The sequence below is a fragment of the Xenia sp. Carnegie-2017 genome, unplaced genomic scaffold (assembly GCF_021976095.1).
Source record: "Xenia sp. Carnegie-2017 unplaced genomic scaffold, XeniaSp_v1 HiC_scaffold_29, whole genome shotgun sequence".
NCBI classification, from domain to species: Eukaryota; Metazoa; Cnidaria; class Anthozoa; order Malacalcyonacea; family Xeniidae; genus Xenia; species Xenia sp. Carnegie-2017.
This window is the reverse complement of record NW_025813492.1, coordinates 195601-212677: the sequence shown is the minus strand read 5'-3', so window position 1 is coordinate 212677 and position 17077 is coordinate 195601. Positions and strand designations below refer to the sequence as shown.

Below are 17077 nucleotides of genomic sequence, written 5' to 3'. Positions count from 1 at the left end.
GCAATCTTCTTTAGAATCACGATTCGACCTTGAGAGTGTGAATGTCTATAAAGGCCTTAGCATTGTACCGACGAAAATGATGTCCATGACAAGAGATGGGGTGGATTGGAAAGAGCCATTCAAAACTGTGGCTAACTTTTATTATGATGATTTGCCAAATCCTTTGGCCTTAGATGCTGAACTTAGGTTGTGGTACACTTATTGGGAGACCCACTGCGGCCTCCTTCCTGATAACATTGCCCAGACTTTAAAATCTGTTCATTTCGCCGGATTTGAAAACATTAAAATTTTACTACGTATTTTAGGAACGCTCCCCATTACCTCTTGTGAATGTGAACGATCTATTTCTTCCCTTAGGACACTTAAAAACTATCAGCGAAGTACCATGGTTGGGCAACGCTTAAATGGTTTGGCCTTGATGCAAATTCATCAGGAAATTGTACCAGATATTGGTGAGGTTATTAATACTTTTGCTATTGGAAATACAAGGCTAAAATTTGTATGAATTTATTCATATGCTAGTTTTTTATTTTGTTGAAATGTCCATATGTTAACCATTTATTGTGCGTTGTACACAATAGTAACGTCAATAGAATTTGCATCAAACTAATAGCTCGCCCGATAAAGGTTTTTTTCCCTATATACATTCCAATCTTAAAACTGCTGAGTACGTGTATGGTACTCGGCCGTTGTTGACATAAATTTACTTTCACAAAAATTGTTAAGCATAAATAGAATAATTTTTCCTTACACCAAATTTTAGTCTTCACAAAGACTCTTTATACAAAGCTCTATTTTGACTATTACATTACATTTACATTCTGCTCATTTGTTGGCAAATGAGAGTGCACATTTTAGGTGGGGGGTAAAGGGTTGGAATTAACTGGGATGGTGTAAGAAACTGAGCAATCTTACATCCATGAAATGTCCCACATAGTCACCCATTTCTAACCAAACTCCTTTTGCTATTTGCTAAAGGTGTGAAAGGCGAGTTTCTGGCGCCTTCAAAAACCAGAGTACTCATTTTTAGGTGGGGGGTAAAGGGTTGGAATTGACTAGGATGGTGTGAAAAATTGAGCAATATCACATCCATGAAATATCCCATATAGTCACCCATTTCTAACCAAACTCCTTTTTCAAAGGTGTGTAGGCGAACTTCTGGCGCCATAACCAGTCTGCTTAATTCGGCTCTCACAGGGCTGTCCATGCCGGATCACGATTTTTTGTTTTGCATTAAAGTGTTCCTAGGCATGCTGATGAGCCCTGATATGGGGCGAAACAGTCTTGTGTGCATTCAATATTCTGAATAGTGAAAATCAACGACCTGGTGATATGTAAGTATAAATATACAATGTTTTTATGTATTTATACGATTGAGATCTACAAGATTCTGCATAGCTGAATGATTAGACTGTTTGATTTAAACAATTTATCGAAAGCATAAATAGTGTAGTATGTTTTGCAAAGTATGACGTCATAGGTTTAGCACTGAATGACGTCATAATGTTTTGCCTATTGTATCCAAAATCCTAGATCCGCCCCTGTGGACAAGTGTGTCTTCGTTTTCTCGTGTCTGTTGACGGCATTACACAGGTTGGCCAAATCATCGTATACCTTCTTGCATCAGACTGTCTTGTCTGTTGAGTTGAACAAAAGACACGGCCAGCAAAATAACTTATTCAATTTTGAGGAGCCAGCCAGCCATTTGTACTTGTCGTAATTTGACGTCTGAAAACTTCGAATAAAGACTTTACCACTTCGCTTGGATGTTGTATGTAGTCCTGGCAACTCAGGAGTGGGACGGCCACCTTCGACGATCTCTCGTTTCTCGGAAAAAGGTCTCAATCCAAATGAGCGGGATAACAGTGATTCCATAATGCATTCAGTCATGTTGTACAGGTGTCGTGAAAATACCTAATGTAGAAGTAGAACATAAAAGGATGAAAATTCCTATGCTATATATTATATAGGAATTTCAATCTTATTTATACCTATTTATACCTTATTATTACATCAGTTACATGATATCTACCGGATACAAATGTCAAAACTACTACGCAAAAGGAAGCTCTTGTCAATATCATAATCTTGTTTTACATGCTACAGATAATATCTTCTACATACATAAATTGCAAGACAATAGGCGCGAAATGTATTGTAGCAGTCGTGATTATAACAATTAAGAGCAGCCAGTTTCGCGCACAAAATTGGCACGGTGTGTTACAAACTGAGGCCATGGCGTTGTTTAATGTTTATATTTTGGTATAATGACGTCATGGCAACGTGTTCTCCCGTTCTTCAAAATGTGTCTGGCACTGACTCGTACGTTTCAGAATATCGGAGAGTCGTGTTTATTATTTAGTATCTTGTACATTTTTAGTCATTAATTTACGAATTCAACGACACAAGACTGACAAGAGCATAGTGTTTTGGTCATAATGCAAGTCATACTTTACCACAACACACGCTTGCGTGCATTTCGATATCTCTGCAGACTGCGGCCCCTGCTTGTTTACGCCCATTAAACAAAAAAACAAACAACATTTGTATACCGGCCAGTGTTAATCCCCGCCAGGGGGGTTGACCGGTCCATGAATTTTTCCACGCCAAACGTCTCAATCTCTCGCCATATCTCTCGAGTTTACGCACATTGTGCGCAGAAATCAGAACATTACCTTTCGCTCTCAGTTAAACGAGAACATTAACGGCGTGAATAATTCGGATGTCCAATGTGTTGAATATACGAATACAATTCTTGCGCTGATATGCGTTTAAAATTGCGAGCGTACAAGACTGTTGACCAATCGCTATCAAGCGGCGCCCTTAGAAGCGCCGCTTGCCTTTTCTCGATATTCCTCGAATAAGAAGCCTCCAAATCTAGATTAACGCATGCGCAAATGCTCAAATTGAGCTCCGAAGGCAAGCGCGCTTGCTTTGGTTGATAAATAAGAAATTTTTAAGGTGTATTTAATCCACTTGACTCATCTTACAAGTGTAGCAAAGTGAAACCGAAAACCACGACAGTAAATCGCGTATAAATAGCAAGCATTTCAACTGTAAAGACAATTTAGACAAAAGATTACATTGACATTGTTTAGAACAGAAAAATTTAAACTGATTTTGCTCTGAGATGGATCCAAAAAATTTTTGTTCGGTAAAATGCTTAGGCCCAGTTCAAACGTCGCATTTTACATGCGCCGAATCAAATGCGAGAATCAATTAAATTCGAAAGATTTTAATTTAATGCTTTCAATCATGCACCAAGTAAACTTTAAGAATAATGGGCTCGGTACCTTCGGTTTAAATAAGAAAATACATTGATAACAAATCAGTTCAACACGAACAGCGAAATTGTACAAACGAAAAGTAGTGACCATGAAAGGCAAGGAAGGAAGAAGGCAGAGTTGCCAAGTGTGGTCAGTCTATCTTCTCCGTGTATTTTCGTTAAGTCTGTGTCGTTATAGTAAATAAAGTAGGGCTTCCCGGATCCATCTAAGCCCGGACGACATTTCAGTTGTTGAGCATGAGCTTTGATCGCATGGCAGTATGCTTCGTACGTGCCGTCGCACTCACAATCCATCAATGGCTTGCCGTGTTCCGACTCGTACAATCGTTCCTGCGCCGCCAAACATTCTTTATCGCATCGCAAACCGTTGATCAAATTTGTACAATCTTGAAGGAAGGTCCTCTTCAACGTCGAGCATTTCGTGTCCGCCATACAACTCGCCAACGCCAGCGTACAACTCTGCTTCGGTTTCATCGCTTACGCATGTAGACATCTTGAAATACGAGACTTGGACATCAGGCAGTGACCATCCTGTTCACAATCACAACGGTGCAGCTCGCTGCCGAGTTTTGTACCTTTCAGTTTGTGTATCGCACGAAAGCAATCCTCGGAACAGGGCTTCGCTGTGGCAAAAACGTGAGATGTCGCGTTCATAGTTCTTCTAGCTAAAGGCCTCATCTTCAATTCGCATAGAGAGGATACATTATACAACGCAATTGCGCACATAAACACATCCTGGTGGCATTTCTTTCTGGCTTCCGTACACACAACTCTCGGATGCGCTCAATTTCAGCACTTGAAGTAGACCAAGGATGAAAGAGGCCGTGACTCGATACATAATAGCAAAGCCGTTCATCTAGTCAAAAGTTCACCTCACACCATCAAAAACGCCACCACCTTTCTCGCCAATATTGACACCGTTAAACTACAACCAGACACAATCATGATATCTTACGACGACACATTTTTCTTCACATCCATACCACTAGACACAGACAAAGTACTACAAACGAACTATTCACAAACGACAAATCTTGGCAAGCCATGACACAAATTGACAAAAATGACATCTTAGACTTAGTCAACCTGTGTTGAATATGTCGATGGATCGCGAATAGTTCAGAACGATTTATTTTATTTAAGACAATACGAGTTTTACATAAGATAGCTCAACAAAATTAACCTCACTAGAAATACGTATATCGAACGTTTTGTTTATATCACCATATATGGTCAGCGGCCAGTCTATTTAATAAGAATGCTACTCTAAATAAACACCAACAGCCTTTTCCTCTCCACTGAATTCTCCTTACAGAACTCATACCATAGACAAATTTAGGCGCACAAATTCGAAGAAACTGTCATGCAACAACTCGAATCACAATCAGTCCCTAACAACACAGACATGGGACTAAGGAAAAGATGTGTTGACGGCATCTTTGCCATAGTCAAGAAAGACAAAACTGAACAAATCCTACACACCATAAACAATACCACAAAGAACATCCCTTTCACTAAAGCTGAAGACATGAAAACAACTTAGATTCCTCCGTATCCTTCTGACCAGAACAGCACACTAAACACACATGTTGTACCGCAAAACGACCCACACAGACCAAATATTCGATTTCAACAGCAATAACCCAACACAACACCATGAAAATGAGTTTTATCATAGTTTAATATTTTCATCAAGACTATAATTAATGAATTTTAACACATTTTCACATCAAAAAGATTTTTTATAAAAAAATCGAATACACCCCCCATGAAAGTGAGTGTATCATAGTTTCATATTTTCATCCAAAGACTATAATTAATGAATTGTATCACATTTTCTACGTCAAAAAGACGTTTTACAAAAAAATCGAGTCCGCCCACCCTAAAATGAGTTTTATCATAGTTTCACATTTTCATCAAAGACTATAATTTATTATTTTAACACATTTTCCACATCAAAAAGAACATTTACAAAAAAATATAGGCCACCCCCCTGAAAATGAATTCTTTATTTTTATATTTTCACCAAAACACTATAATTCATGCATTTTAACACATTTTCCACATCAAAAAGATTTTTTATAAAAAAATCGAGTCCACCCCCCTCAAAATAAGTTTCATCATATTTTTATATTTTCGTGAAAACACTATAATTCATGCATTTTAACACATTTTCTACGTCAAAAAGACTTTTTACAAAAAAATCGAGTCCACCCCCCTAAAAATAAGTTTCATCATATTTTTATATTTTCATCAAAAGAGTATAATTTATGCATTTCAACACATTTTCCATTACAAAAAGAGCATTTATAAATAAAATAGACTCCACCCTCCCTGAAAGTGAAATTTATCATATTTTCATATTTTCGTCAAAACACGATAATTCTTGCATTTTAACACATTTTTTACGTCAAAAAGATTTTTTACAAAAAAATCGAGTCCACCATCTCAAAAAAGTTTCATCATATTTTTATATTTCATCAAAAGACTATAATTCATGCATTTGAAAATTTTGCCACATCTAAAAAACTTTTACGAAAAATATAGGCTACCCCTCTGAAAATGAATTTTTCATTATTTTCATATTTTCATTAAAAGACTATAATTCATGCAATTTAACACATTTTCACTTTAAAAAGATTTTTTAGAAAAAAATCGAATCCACCCCCCTAAAATTTATTTTTCATCATATTTTTATATTTTCATTAAAAGACCATAAATTATGTATTTGAACACATTTTCCACATCAAAAAGATTTTTTATAAAAAAATCTACTCCACCCCCCATGAAAATGAGTTTTATCATAGTTTAATATTTTCATCAAGACTATAATTAATGAATTTTCACACATTTTCACATCAAAAAGATTTTTTATAAAAAAATAGATTCCACCCCCCATGAAAATGAGTTTATCATAGATTCATATTTTCATCCAAAGACTATAATTAATGAATTTTATCACATTTTCTACGTCAAAAAGACGTTTTACATAAAAATCGAGTCCGCCCACCGTAAAAATGAGTTTTATGATAGTTTCACATATTCATCAAAGACTATAATTTATTATTTTAACACATTTTCCACATCAAAAAGAACATTTACAAAAAAATATAGGCCACCCCCTGAAAATGAATTTTTCTTTATTTTTATATTTTCACCAAAACACTATAATTCATGCATTTTAACACATTTTCCACATCAAAAAGATTTTTTATAAAAAAATCTACTCCACCCCCCATGAAAATGAATTTTATCATAGTTTCATATTTTCATCAAAAGACTATAATTAATAAAATAATACAAAGTAATTAAATATATTATGTAATATGTATTAACGAAAGAAGAAGAATAACATTTATCATTACTTGTTGCCTGCCTTTGGTACGATGATTACATCTTGAACATTTCTTTGCTATATCTACGTATCTTTTCCTGCTGCTGTTGGAGGAATGATATTATCAATGAAAGAAGAAGAATAACATTTATCATTACTTGTTGCCTGCCTTTGGTACGATGATTACATCTTGAACATTTCTTTGCTATATCTACGTATCTTTTCCTGCTGCTGTTGGAGGAGTGATATTATCAATGAAAGAAGAATAACATTTATTATTACTTGTTGCCTGCCTTTGGTACGATGATTTCATATGATACACGTACCTTTGAAGAATGAAATGCACAAACCGGACGATTTACTGGCAATGAAACTGTCCCAGTCGATAACACAGGAATCGCTGGTTTTACAACATGTAGCGTTGCACCAAATGGATAGACAAAATTTAATGATCTATAAGAAAGCAAACAATTCAAATTTCAAAGTAAAATTTCAGTAAATAAATTGTTACAGCAACTAAATGATAGCTAGCGTCAGAAGGTTCATCCTCAAAAGCTAACTATACTGTAAAATTTCTGCTGCTCACAATGCTTCAAACATATATGAAAATAGCCCCCTCCCCCTTCCCCCTTAGGTATATATAAAAATAAATACAATCCTTTTTCTATCATGAAGATGAAAGATTTATAGTAATTATGAAAAAAACAGGTAAAACCAGTAAAATTAACGATCACGTATTGTTACCAGATTCAAGTGTTTCCATCCTAGTTTTCAATGCGTCGATTTCTTTAACTTGCCTCAATAATCTCTGTCGTTCTTCTTCTTAACAACATGTCAACTCTATGAGCGGAAGAAGAATTTAATGTCCTCAGCAAAACCAGATAAAACCAGTAAAATTAACGATCACGCATTGTTACCAGATTTAAGTGCTTCCATCCTAGTTTTCAATGCGTCAATTTCTTTAACTTGCCTCAATAATCTCTGTCGTTATTCTTCTTTACAACATGTCAACTCTATGAGCGCAAGAAGAATTTAATGACCTTAGCAGAAAACAGTTAAAACCAGTAAAATTAACGATCACGTATTGTTACCAGATTTAAGTGCTTCCATCCTAGTTTTCAATGCGTCGATTTCTTTAACTTGCCTCAATAATCTCTGTCGTTCTTCTTCTTTACTTTTCGTTTTTGTATCGTTGATAAAGTCTTTAAAGTTAAACTATTTAACGTCTTCACGGCAACGATAGTCTTTCCCGAGTTCTGTTTCACCACATCAAACGCCTCGGCTTTAAGCACTTTACCAAAAGCACCTTCGCCTATCGCGTGCAAAAGATTCAAATTTTCTCGATCAATTTCCCACTCTGGATCAAGATGTATCGTCATTTCACTGATCTATTCAAAGGATAAAAAGTAGTGGTATTTTTGCGTTCAACTTTGGAAAATTGTTTCGTTTATTGTGATACTCACGTGCGATAAATTCGAGTCTAGTCTTACATGGCGCGAACTCTTCAACAGCGGATTCGTCGAGCGATTCGAAATAGATGATGATGTAGAAATCAATATCTGCCTGCCATTCGGAGGATTGATTGGTACGCGATACGCCGCAAAGCCCTGCCTGTGTTTCTTGTGTTTTTTTGCGCTTGAATATTAAGAAATACAAAAACACTGATCCCAAGAAAATTGCAGCAAAAACACTGCATACTAAAATGATCAGTGGCGTGTGTGATTTCGAAGACGATCTCTCGATCGATTCCTTGGTGTTCACTGATTCTTTCATTTCCAGTAGCCTACCACTGGTGCTGAACAACGACAGAAATTTTGACGAGGTTGAAGGCGTTGTAAAAATATCTGCAAATAAACATTATTAATTTTACAAAAAGTGCAAATTCAAACCATGATTACAATAACATTTCACGTAGTACAAAACTGGCTTCGTAAGTCTTTCGATTTTTTAATTGTGCAGACTTAATCTTATTTTTTAATTTCCTGCGGTGTGATTGGCTGCGGCAGCGAGCGGCTACTTTCGATATCTTGATGGTGCTCCAGAAGTGTTGTTTTTTTAAGCGATCTTGTTTACTATATAAATTGCGAATTTTTAAACTTTATTCAAAAGCTGCGTAAGTTTATTAAAAAAAAGAAAATTTTTTTCAGATGGTAGTTACCATAGCGAGAGTTAATTTTATCATCTAGACGAGGAAAACTTTGTAAAAAAAAACAATCCAATTTTAGTATCTACATCAAGCCACATCGGTGACTTTGCAAAGCGAATTTCTTATAGAAATAAAAAATAAATGTTATTTTTCCGTACGGTAAATAACACTGAACATTTCACTGGCTTTGGAAAAACATGCAGATAGAAAAATATTGATTCTGAATAACTCTCTCCATTTGCATCAAGTGCGATCTCACAGTAATAATATCTTTCGTCTTCCTTAGTCACGTTATCACATCTGAAGCTAATACCCATATATCGAGGGGTATCGCCTATCCATGTGTATCCCTTTCCACTCGTATCATCCACGTACAAATCTGGCATAAAATGCTTCCGTTGCTTATTTTCACCTTTGCCGACAAATATATACCATTCAAACCATGGAAGATGGTCACACATAGCCTTACAAGTGTTGGTCGCGTTGTCACCTTCGTACACAGTCATGTTCTCCAAAGGTAGAGGAATTGGCGTCGTTATCATCATTGCTTAAAAACATAAATTTTTACAACATGAACTTTGAAGGCTGGCTAAATGAACTAAATAAATAACTAAAAGGCTACCTTATAATGTCTGAACTTTCATGAAGCGCAATTTTACTACGAAACACACGTGTCTGGGGGTCAAATCCCGCAATCTAGTTTATCGTTGTAAATCAACTGTCTTTGGGATGTGGGGTAAAAAGATTGGGGCTGGTTTAATTGGAGTTGATTTCATTAACATAGTCTGGAAAAATGACAAGTGGTTAGATGTGTAAGTCAAGAGTACCAATGCATACATGCTAAACTTACAATATGATGGTGCTGAAGAAACAGTTCTTACTACTTCATCCCCTGATTTAAATTTTGGGTATGTCACAGAATAATATGGTGTTCCATTTTTTGTTTTTTTTTGGCTGTCTGTGAAGGTTTTCATTGAAATGAAGTACTGCCAGTACGTGCCTAAACAGAACAAACCATTTACCATGTAATTTTTTTTCTTGACTAGGAAGAAGTAAAAAAGCCTTGGCAGATAAAGAACAGTGATTACAAGTTACCTGCAATATGTACCAAGCCAAGAAAAGTGGGTCATCTTTGAAGATAACAAGACACATTTACATGCATTTCCAGGTTGTGCATACAAACTTGTGTAATTTAACTTGTATAATTTTGTACTTACAACTCTGCGGTCGCGATTGCTCTTATCACCTTGGATTGAAATGCCTTTTACAGAGTCTATGGTTGGAACAGCATCAGAGCGCAATTGTCGTCTCATGTTTAGCGATTTTGCAACTGTTGCGTTCACGGTGAATGCAGAATCTGCAAAATGCATTGAACATAGCACAGAGTACTGCTGAGGAACGAATTTTGGCCTATGTCTTCTAACAAATTTTGTCCATTTACTCGGCCTCTCCTTGTCATTCATGGGGAAACGATGTACTGAGACACCCTCTGTGTGTTGACTGTTTGTACAACTTTTACCGTTGGGCCAACCAGCAACACAATATTGTCCTCCTCGACGATTTTTTGCAGAATTTTGCCTACTCGCCATATTTTAACTTGTGGTGTATCGTTACGTTTGACTAACTTAATAAAAATTATTCTCCTTATATTATGTGCGTTGTGATAATATTGCATGGGTTTTAAAACCACAGACTACGTCAAGGATGCGACACCCATATGATAAGAATGATAAGTCTAATCCAGAAGTTTATAAAAGTAGTATACATTGGATGATTGGAAATAAGTGCGTTACAGTTAGTTTCTGCATAGGCGTACGGGGGGGGTGGGCTGGGGGGGCTGCAGCCCCAATTTCTCGAGAATTTGTGTATTCGGGCAAGCATTTACATGATATTCTGGCAAGATACTTACTACAGTTTTTAAATTTTCAATATTAATCTACATCATTTCTATATCATAAACTGCTTCGGTTCTTGAGCGTGAACGGTCTTTTAATGGATGGTTTTTAAATTGTTTAAATTACTTAAATTTCAGGAGGTAAAATAAAAAATCGCGTAAAGTGATTGGGTGCAAAATTTTTCTTGAGACATAATAGGAGAATTTTACATCCGCCCCATTATAATATAAACAAATTACGTCACGAGAAATCGGTCTATTTACTAGCGATATTGCGACGAATATATTCGGTGTTTACAACTTTTAAACGAACACGAACGCCGATATTTTCAATCAGAGCAAAGCTTTTGGTATTAAATTTATCCACATAACGTTCTCCATTTATAAAAAAGGGCTGAGGTCAGTAAAAGTCTTGAAATGTCTTGAAATTGCGAAAAATCGTCTCCCCACACGCTATCCGTTATACATTAATATATAGATTAACAATCGCTGCGATCCCCAAAAGTGATTTTTAATTTTGCATGAAAATTAGGCTTCGTATGGAGAGGCACTGTCCATTCCATTGATTAGATTAGTGCCATTCACTCTATGATTGTTGTTCAAGGAAACTATTATCCACAAGGGGAAAACATTTAGTAGCCAAGCTCTAATAAAGCGTACATATGGCGTCTCGTAAACGACCGTATCGACATCGCGTTTGGTGCGAGGAATGCAGCAAGGAAATTGACAGTGATTATAAGGAGGTCCACTTTCGACGAGTTCACAATAATGAAAAGTTAAGTGTCATCGAGTGATGGATTCATCGGATTTATCGCAGTCAAAGATCAGTGGTTTCTTTGTAAAAAGTAACATGACAACCAAGGATGATAACCTAACCTTACAGGAAACAGAATCGAGTGCTAGTAAAGATTTAGCAGCCACTGGGTCTTTTGAGGAAAATCTACCTGAGATTAATTTGAAGGAGCCCATAAGCGAAGACCAAACGGAACCAATGAGAACGTTTATTGATGTTGATGAATTAAATCCACTGACGCAGTTCAGAGAAAATAAAGAATTGAATACGGTCACGGATAATGAAAATCTTACTTCCAGTGACGCACTGTTCATCGAAGAATTTAACTTAAATCAAAATATACAACGCGTTGCAACACCAGAATCAACGACGACGTCTAACACTCTAGACACAACAGCAATACAAGATTTAGATTCAACAGCATCTGTTCTAAATGAACAGACTAGAAAGGTTTCCCTTAACAGTATGAATGAAGAAGAGATTTCCACCTTGCACGCCCCAAAACAGCCTATATTAGGTGAATATCCTGCACGAAAATTCGGCAGTGAAACATTTGTGCGACGATTTCAGCCTGAATGGTACAAGAAATATCCATGGATTAGTTACGAAGTGGATAAAGATGCATGCGTTTGTTTTGCCTGTAAAGAATTTGGGAAGAATACTTCATTTGTGCTTACAAATTGGAAGAAGTCGTCAAAGCTGGCAAAACATGGCAAGAGTGAGAACCACGTCAGATCCATGACAAGATGGCTCCAGTTTAAAGCAATGGAAAGAAAGAAAACCTCCGTACTACAACAGCTGAATAGTGCACACCAGGACCAGGTTGCTATTAACAGACAATACTTAAAAGTAATCATACAATCTTTGATGTACACTGCACAACAAAATGTTGCAATTAGAGGTCATGAAGAGATTCGGGGTGATATATGGGAGATATCTGATATAAATAGAGGAAACTTTCTCGAGTTACTTTGCATAAGATGCAACGATTTGCCTTGGCTGAAATCTAAACTTCAAAGCCAGCTGCAGACACATGCTCAGTGGACATCCCCTGCTATTCAAAATGAACTACTGGAAATAGTAGCAAGTGTCATGCTTGAGAGGATAGCAGAAGAAGCAAGAAGTAGCGACTACTACGGAATAGTTGTCGATGAAACGGCAGACATCAGTCGAACAGAGCAATTATCTCTTTCCTCAGATATGTTTTCAATGGCGAAACCAAAGAGACATTCACTGGTTTCTATTCAACCAAATCTACGGAAGGAGAAGTATTGTATGAGCTGTTAAAGACAGCCATTGGCAGGCTAGAGTTGACATTGGAAAACATTGTCGCAGAATGCTTTGATGGCGCTGCAAATATGAGTGGCCCTCGCAAAGGACTTGCTGCACGCATGAAGGAGTGCTCACCTCTTAGCATCTATGTTCACTGCCATGGGCATCGGCTTAACTTGGCGCTACAAGATACGATGACTACAATTGAGCCACTTCAGAAAGCTTTAGGTGTGATCCAGAGTCTCCATAATTTCTTGGAAGGAAGTCCCAAACGCCACTCCATCTTCAATGACATCAAGGTCGAAGATGAGGACGAAGATATTACACTGACTATTAAATCGCAGAGTGCTACTAGATGGTCTTGTCGTTGGGCAGCTGTAAAAGCAGTAGTAAACCAATTACCTAAGATCATCGAGGTTCTCCTTACACTCTCAAAGATCGCGATCCGAAGACCTACAATGACAGCAATTCGCTACTTAACTCGATTTGCGACTTTCGGTTCGTTTTTGGTTTGATGGTATTAAAGGTTATTTTATCTAACACCGATGGTTTGAGCAGGTACCTACAAGGAAAGCAAATGGATGTCGCCACAGCAAAGAAGAGTGTTGATGGCGTGATTAAGACATTAATTGGATGTCGTTCCCTCGAAAATTTCGAACTGTTATGGTCACGGGCTGAAATCATAGCACACAAAATTAAGGAGCAAATTGAAGGTACAGAATTCAATTTCAAAGATGCAAAAGTACCAAGATTCCAACAGCCGTCACGGCGGCTCCAAGCTCTCGTCGGTGAAATGGCTGAAGTAAATGCAGAAGTGGAAAATCGAACAGAAAAAGATTACTATCGTATCACATGCTACTACCTAAGCATTGACAAGATTGTGGCGGAGATGAAATCAAGATTTGAAGGTAGTGATCAAGAGGTCCTATTGGCACTTGCAGATATTGTGTTCAACAGGTCTCCAACCACGGCGAATGTTGAGTTGGTATCACACTTCTATGGTATCGACAGTGAGCTTCTTAGTAGCGAGAAAAATGTCTTTGAGAATATTGACGTTGATTTCCCTTGTGCTGAGAGAAAACGCTGCCAAAATTGTTAAGAGAATGTTCGAAAATGGTGTTCATGAAGTCCTGCCTGTGGCTTACAAAGTATTTTCGATTCTGGCCGCGATCCCGGCAACATCCTGCTCAGCAGAAAGATCTTTTAGCGCTCTTCGTCGCTTAAAACCTATCTTCGAAGTACAATTGGTCAAAACGGTTAAACAGCATTGCCCTAATCAATGTGGAAAGAGCCTATGCAAATAGTACTTTAAAGAACGACATGGAAAAGATAATTAACATTTTGGACAGCGACGTAATCGTAAATCTTATTTCTTTTAGTCTTAGATCGTCGCACATTTAACTAACTAAATTTCTTCTGCGTCTAGTGTTATATATGACAAAATTTCAAATATCAAATAAAATGTAGTTACTTTCGTAGCATCCTCTTAGCAAATTGTAATGATTTTAGCTTATTAATTGAGATGGCCAGAGACAACATAAGAATATCTATGACGTCATACGTCATATGACGTCATATAATTCGGGCAAATTTAGTCCAGCTCCCCCTAAAAATATGTGCCCGTACGCCTATGAGTTTCTGATAACATTGCGTGTGTGTTAAAACCGCAGACTTCGTCAAGGATGCGGCACCCAGTTTGAGAAATATAAGTTAATTCAAGAAGTTTATAAAACTCTAATCGATTGTAAATGTTGCTTACCTATGCGTGCTGCACATTTTCCACTAAATATACGCAATTTTTGCGAAGAGAAGTTATAAATTATGTAAAATTCCAGTTGTAAATATGCTTGTTCGTATATAATTTTTATATACTAAGAGCTTTAAAATTGAACTTCCGTCCTTTAAATGACGTCACGCACTCAAAGTCAAATTCGCATCAAAACAAGCAAATATGCCATGTTTGAACGCAAAGTTCGATGCGTTCCCATCGACTAAATTCAGTGGGCGATAGCTCAAAATGATCAGTAAAATACAGAGAAAACGTTTGTATCGAAAAACGAAATATGAAAATTTCACTTCAGTAGCACTTTAAGTCTTTAAATTTTAACACCATTGTATGTTCTGTCAATGGGTCACCGTCTACCGTGTATCTCGGGGGGTGGCCTTCCGTAAGCATCACAGGTTATTTTCATGCTATCTCCAGTATGATGCAAAAAGAAATTGCTCGAAATCTCCCATGGATCTCGAAAGACAGGTGCAACATCTGTAAAGAAACCGAGAAGTGTTTAGCATAAAAATCAAATATTAGGTTTTTGTAATCGAGCGTTCTTTTAAATTATTGTAAAATTATAAAATAGCCTTTTAAAAACACGGGCGCTGATGAACTGATTGATCGAATTGCTTAATAAACCTTTGTTTCTATAACTCTATATAGAAACACAAGAATTTCAGTCTCACAAGTTGCGTGGTTTGCGCATACAGAAAATAGAAACATTTTACTTGTTCTTTAGCAACTCAAAATAAGCATGGAAACGCTCGTACTTTGTGCTAATATTGTGTTCTATTTCTTAAATAAAATAAATTAATATTGATTGCAAGAGTACAAAAATTATCATGTAACCAGTGATAAACTCAAAACAGTGCTGCTTTAGTATGAATCACTCTTAAATTTAATGTTGGATAAACATTGTTTTCTGTTTTCTGTTAGAAATATACTTGTGTGTAACAATGAATAAACTTATGTTTACGAACAGTGATGTAGCCGCTCAAACTGACACATTTATTGAAATTTCTTCAATCATGAAATGATTAAACAATTGTTCAAAACTTATAAATATAGAAGGTCACGAGGCTGCTCTAAAATGGCGAGAAATTCATGATAACTCGCAAATTCCGTTATTTAGCGCAAGAAATTATTTCATTTATAATAAATAACCCATGTTTTCATATAATGCCTAAGGATCGCCATATAATATTTTGATATTTGTATTAAAAGCCTTGAAAAGAAGTCTGAAAAGACAATACTCACCCCTTTGTTTTGCTCAACACTGGATCTGAATAAATTAAATGAAAAGACATATAGCATTATACGAAAATTAGTAAAGTTATCCATAGCAGGAGTAAAGCTCTCACCGAAAATTGATACTGTAATCTTTCTGCTCACCGTTCCAGCTGCGTTTTAGCATAACAAACGTACTCCCAGCATCTGTCCATTGGACCTTTTTAATCTGAGCGCTTTTTTTCAGCTGCTTGAAGAACAAATTCGTTCAGGCAAACTTCGTTAATGCCAGGTTGATCCAAAATGCATTTCCTTTCATCGACTTCGAACTGATACATTTTACCACGGCATTGCTCTATTCCCATGCAGCATCGGCACTCTTGATGGTTGACAACAAGATGCAACGAACAATGGCCACATTCACACCTTTAATATTGGCCAAATTGTATGTTTCCATAAAGTTATCATAGCTAACGGCAGACGATTCAGATTAAAGTAACACACTAAGAATGACATCTTACCATGAAGTAACATCAACACGGGCATCAAAACGATCTTGCAGCATGTCCTCAACCTGCCGTTCTTCTGCGACTGCAGCTTCGTACTCAGCAATTTCATCGGGCGAAGCAAGCGGTTCAATATTATCGGCAAATGGCAAAATTTCCGAATTAGATTCGTCCGAATTTGCCGTCATGAATTCCGATGAAGAAATCGATGCGTTTGTCTCAATCGAAGACTCAGAGAGCGAGCTAGATCTCGATGAATTTGGCATTTTTTTGCTCTATTTATGTATTACTTTGTATACTTTCCAATGTGCGCTTCTTGCCGTGTTAAGACTATGCCGTCACAAACTTTGCTGATTGCAAATATTCAAAATGGCCGATTTTAATGGCGGACAGGAAAATTAGGCATTTCAAATGTTCATAACTCCCTCGTTATATTATTATTTTTGCTTACATTTTACGAAAGCAATAATTGATATGTGTTTAAACTATTGAATGCTAAAATCGATGATTTTTCAACGTTAAGTTTTTGTCATAGAACCACTTTAATATTGGTGATTGGACATGAATACGATGTCATGACAGAATAAAGACTCTTATCCTCTTCTGTCGTTGCAAGCAATTATTTCCTTTTCGTCCGTCTTATAAAGACGTTAAGAAAAACTTAAAAGTGAATGTGGAAAAGTTCTCATCGCATCATATATCACGCTAAATGCTTTGCGTTAAACTTAGAAGATAAAATAGGTAAATTATTATTCTTTACTTTAGTAATCAAACTGATTGACACACCCCTTACTCGAGTTCCTTCACTGTGGTATATTGCAACTGTACTTCACTCATTTTTTCCTCGT

At 36.6% G+C, this 17077-nt stretch overlaps 2 protein-coding genes and 3 long non-coding RNA genes across 5 annotated transcripts; 1 reads left to right on the top strand and 4 right to left on the bottom strand.

Moving 5' to 3' along the window:
- The first annotated feature begins 378 nt into the window (after positions 1 to 378).
- On the top strand, positions 379 to 9879 carry LOC124453999. The gene is made up of 4 exons (XR_006951289.1): positions 379 to 388; positions 447 to 452; positions 9533 to 9674; positions 9813 to 9879. It is a non-coding gene; the product is annotated as an uncharacterized LOC124453999 (long non-coding RNA).
- Positions 3220 to 4036, bottom strand: LOC124453998 (growth arrest-specific protein 1-like). The gene is given in 1 exon segment (XM_047004816.1): positions 3220 to 4036. A coding segment is annotated over 1 exon segment (684 nt). The 5' UTR covers positions 4013 to 4036; the 3' UTR covers positions 3220 to 3328.
- Positions 6708 to 7455, bottom strand: LOC124454002. The gene is made up of 3 exons (XR_006951292.1): positions 7365 to 7455; positions 6947 to 7073; positions 6708 to 6851 (listed from the first exon to the last, which is right to left on the bottom strand). It is a non-coding gene; the product is annotated as an uncharacterized LOC124454002 (long non-coding RNA).
- On the bottom strand, positions 9513 to 10121 carry LOC124454001. Its single transcript, XR_006951291.1, has 3 exons — positions 9862 to 10121; positions 9617 to 9766; positions 9513 to 9551 (listed from the first exon to the last, which is right to left on the bottom strand). It is a non-coding gene; the product is annotated as an uncharacterized LOC124454001 (long non-coding RNA).
- A 5826-nt stretch (positions 10122 to 15947) lies between these two features.
- Positions 15948 to 16597, bottom strand: LOC124453990. The gene is made up of 2 exons (XM_047004806.1): positions 16245 to 16597; positions 15948 to 16149 (listed from the first exon to the last, which is right to left on the bottom strand). The coding sequence occupies exons 1-2, from the start codon at positions 16493 to 16495 to the stop codon at positions 15948 to 15950; spliced, it is 453 nt and encodes a 150-aa protein (XP_046860762.1). The 5' UTR covers positions 16496 to 16597.
- Between the last annotated feature and the right edge of the window lie 480 nt (positions 16598 to 17077).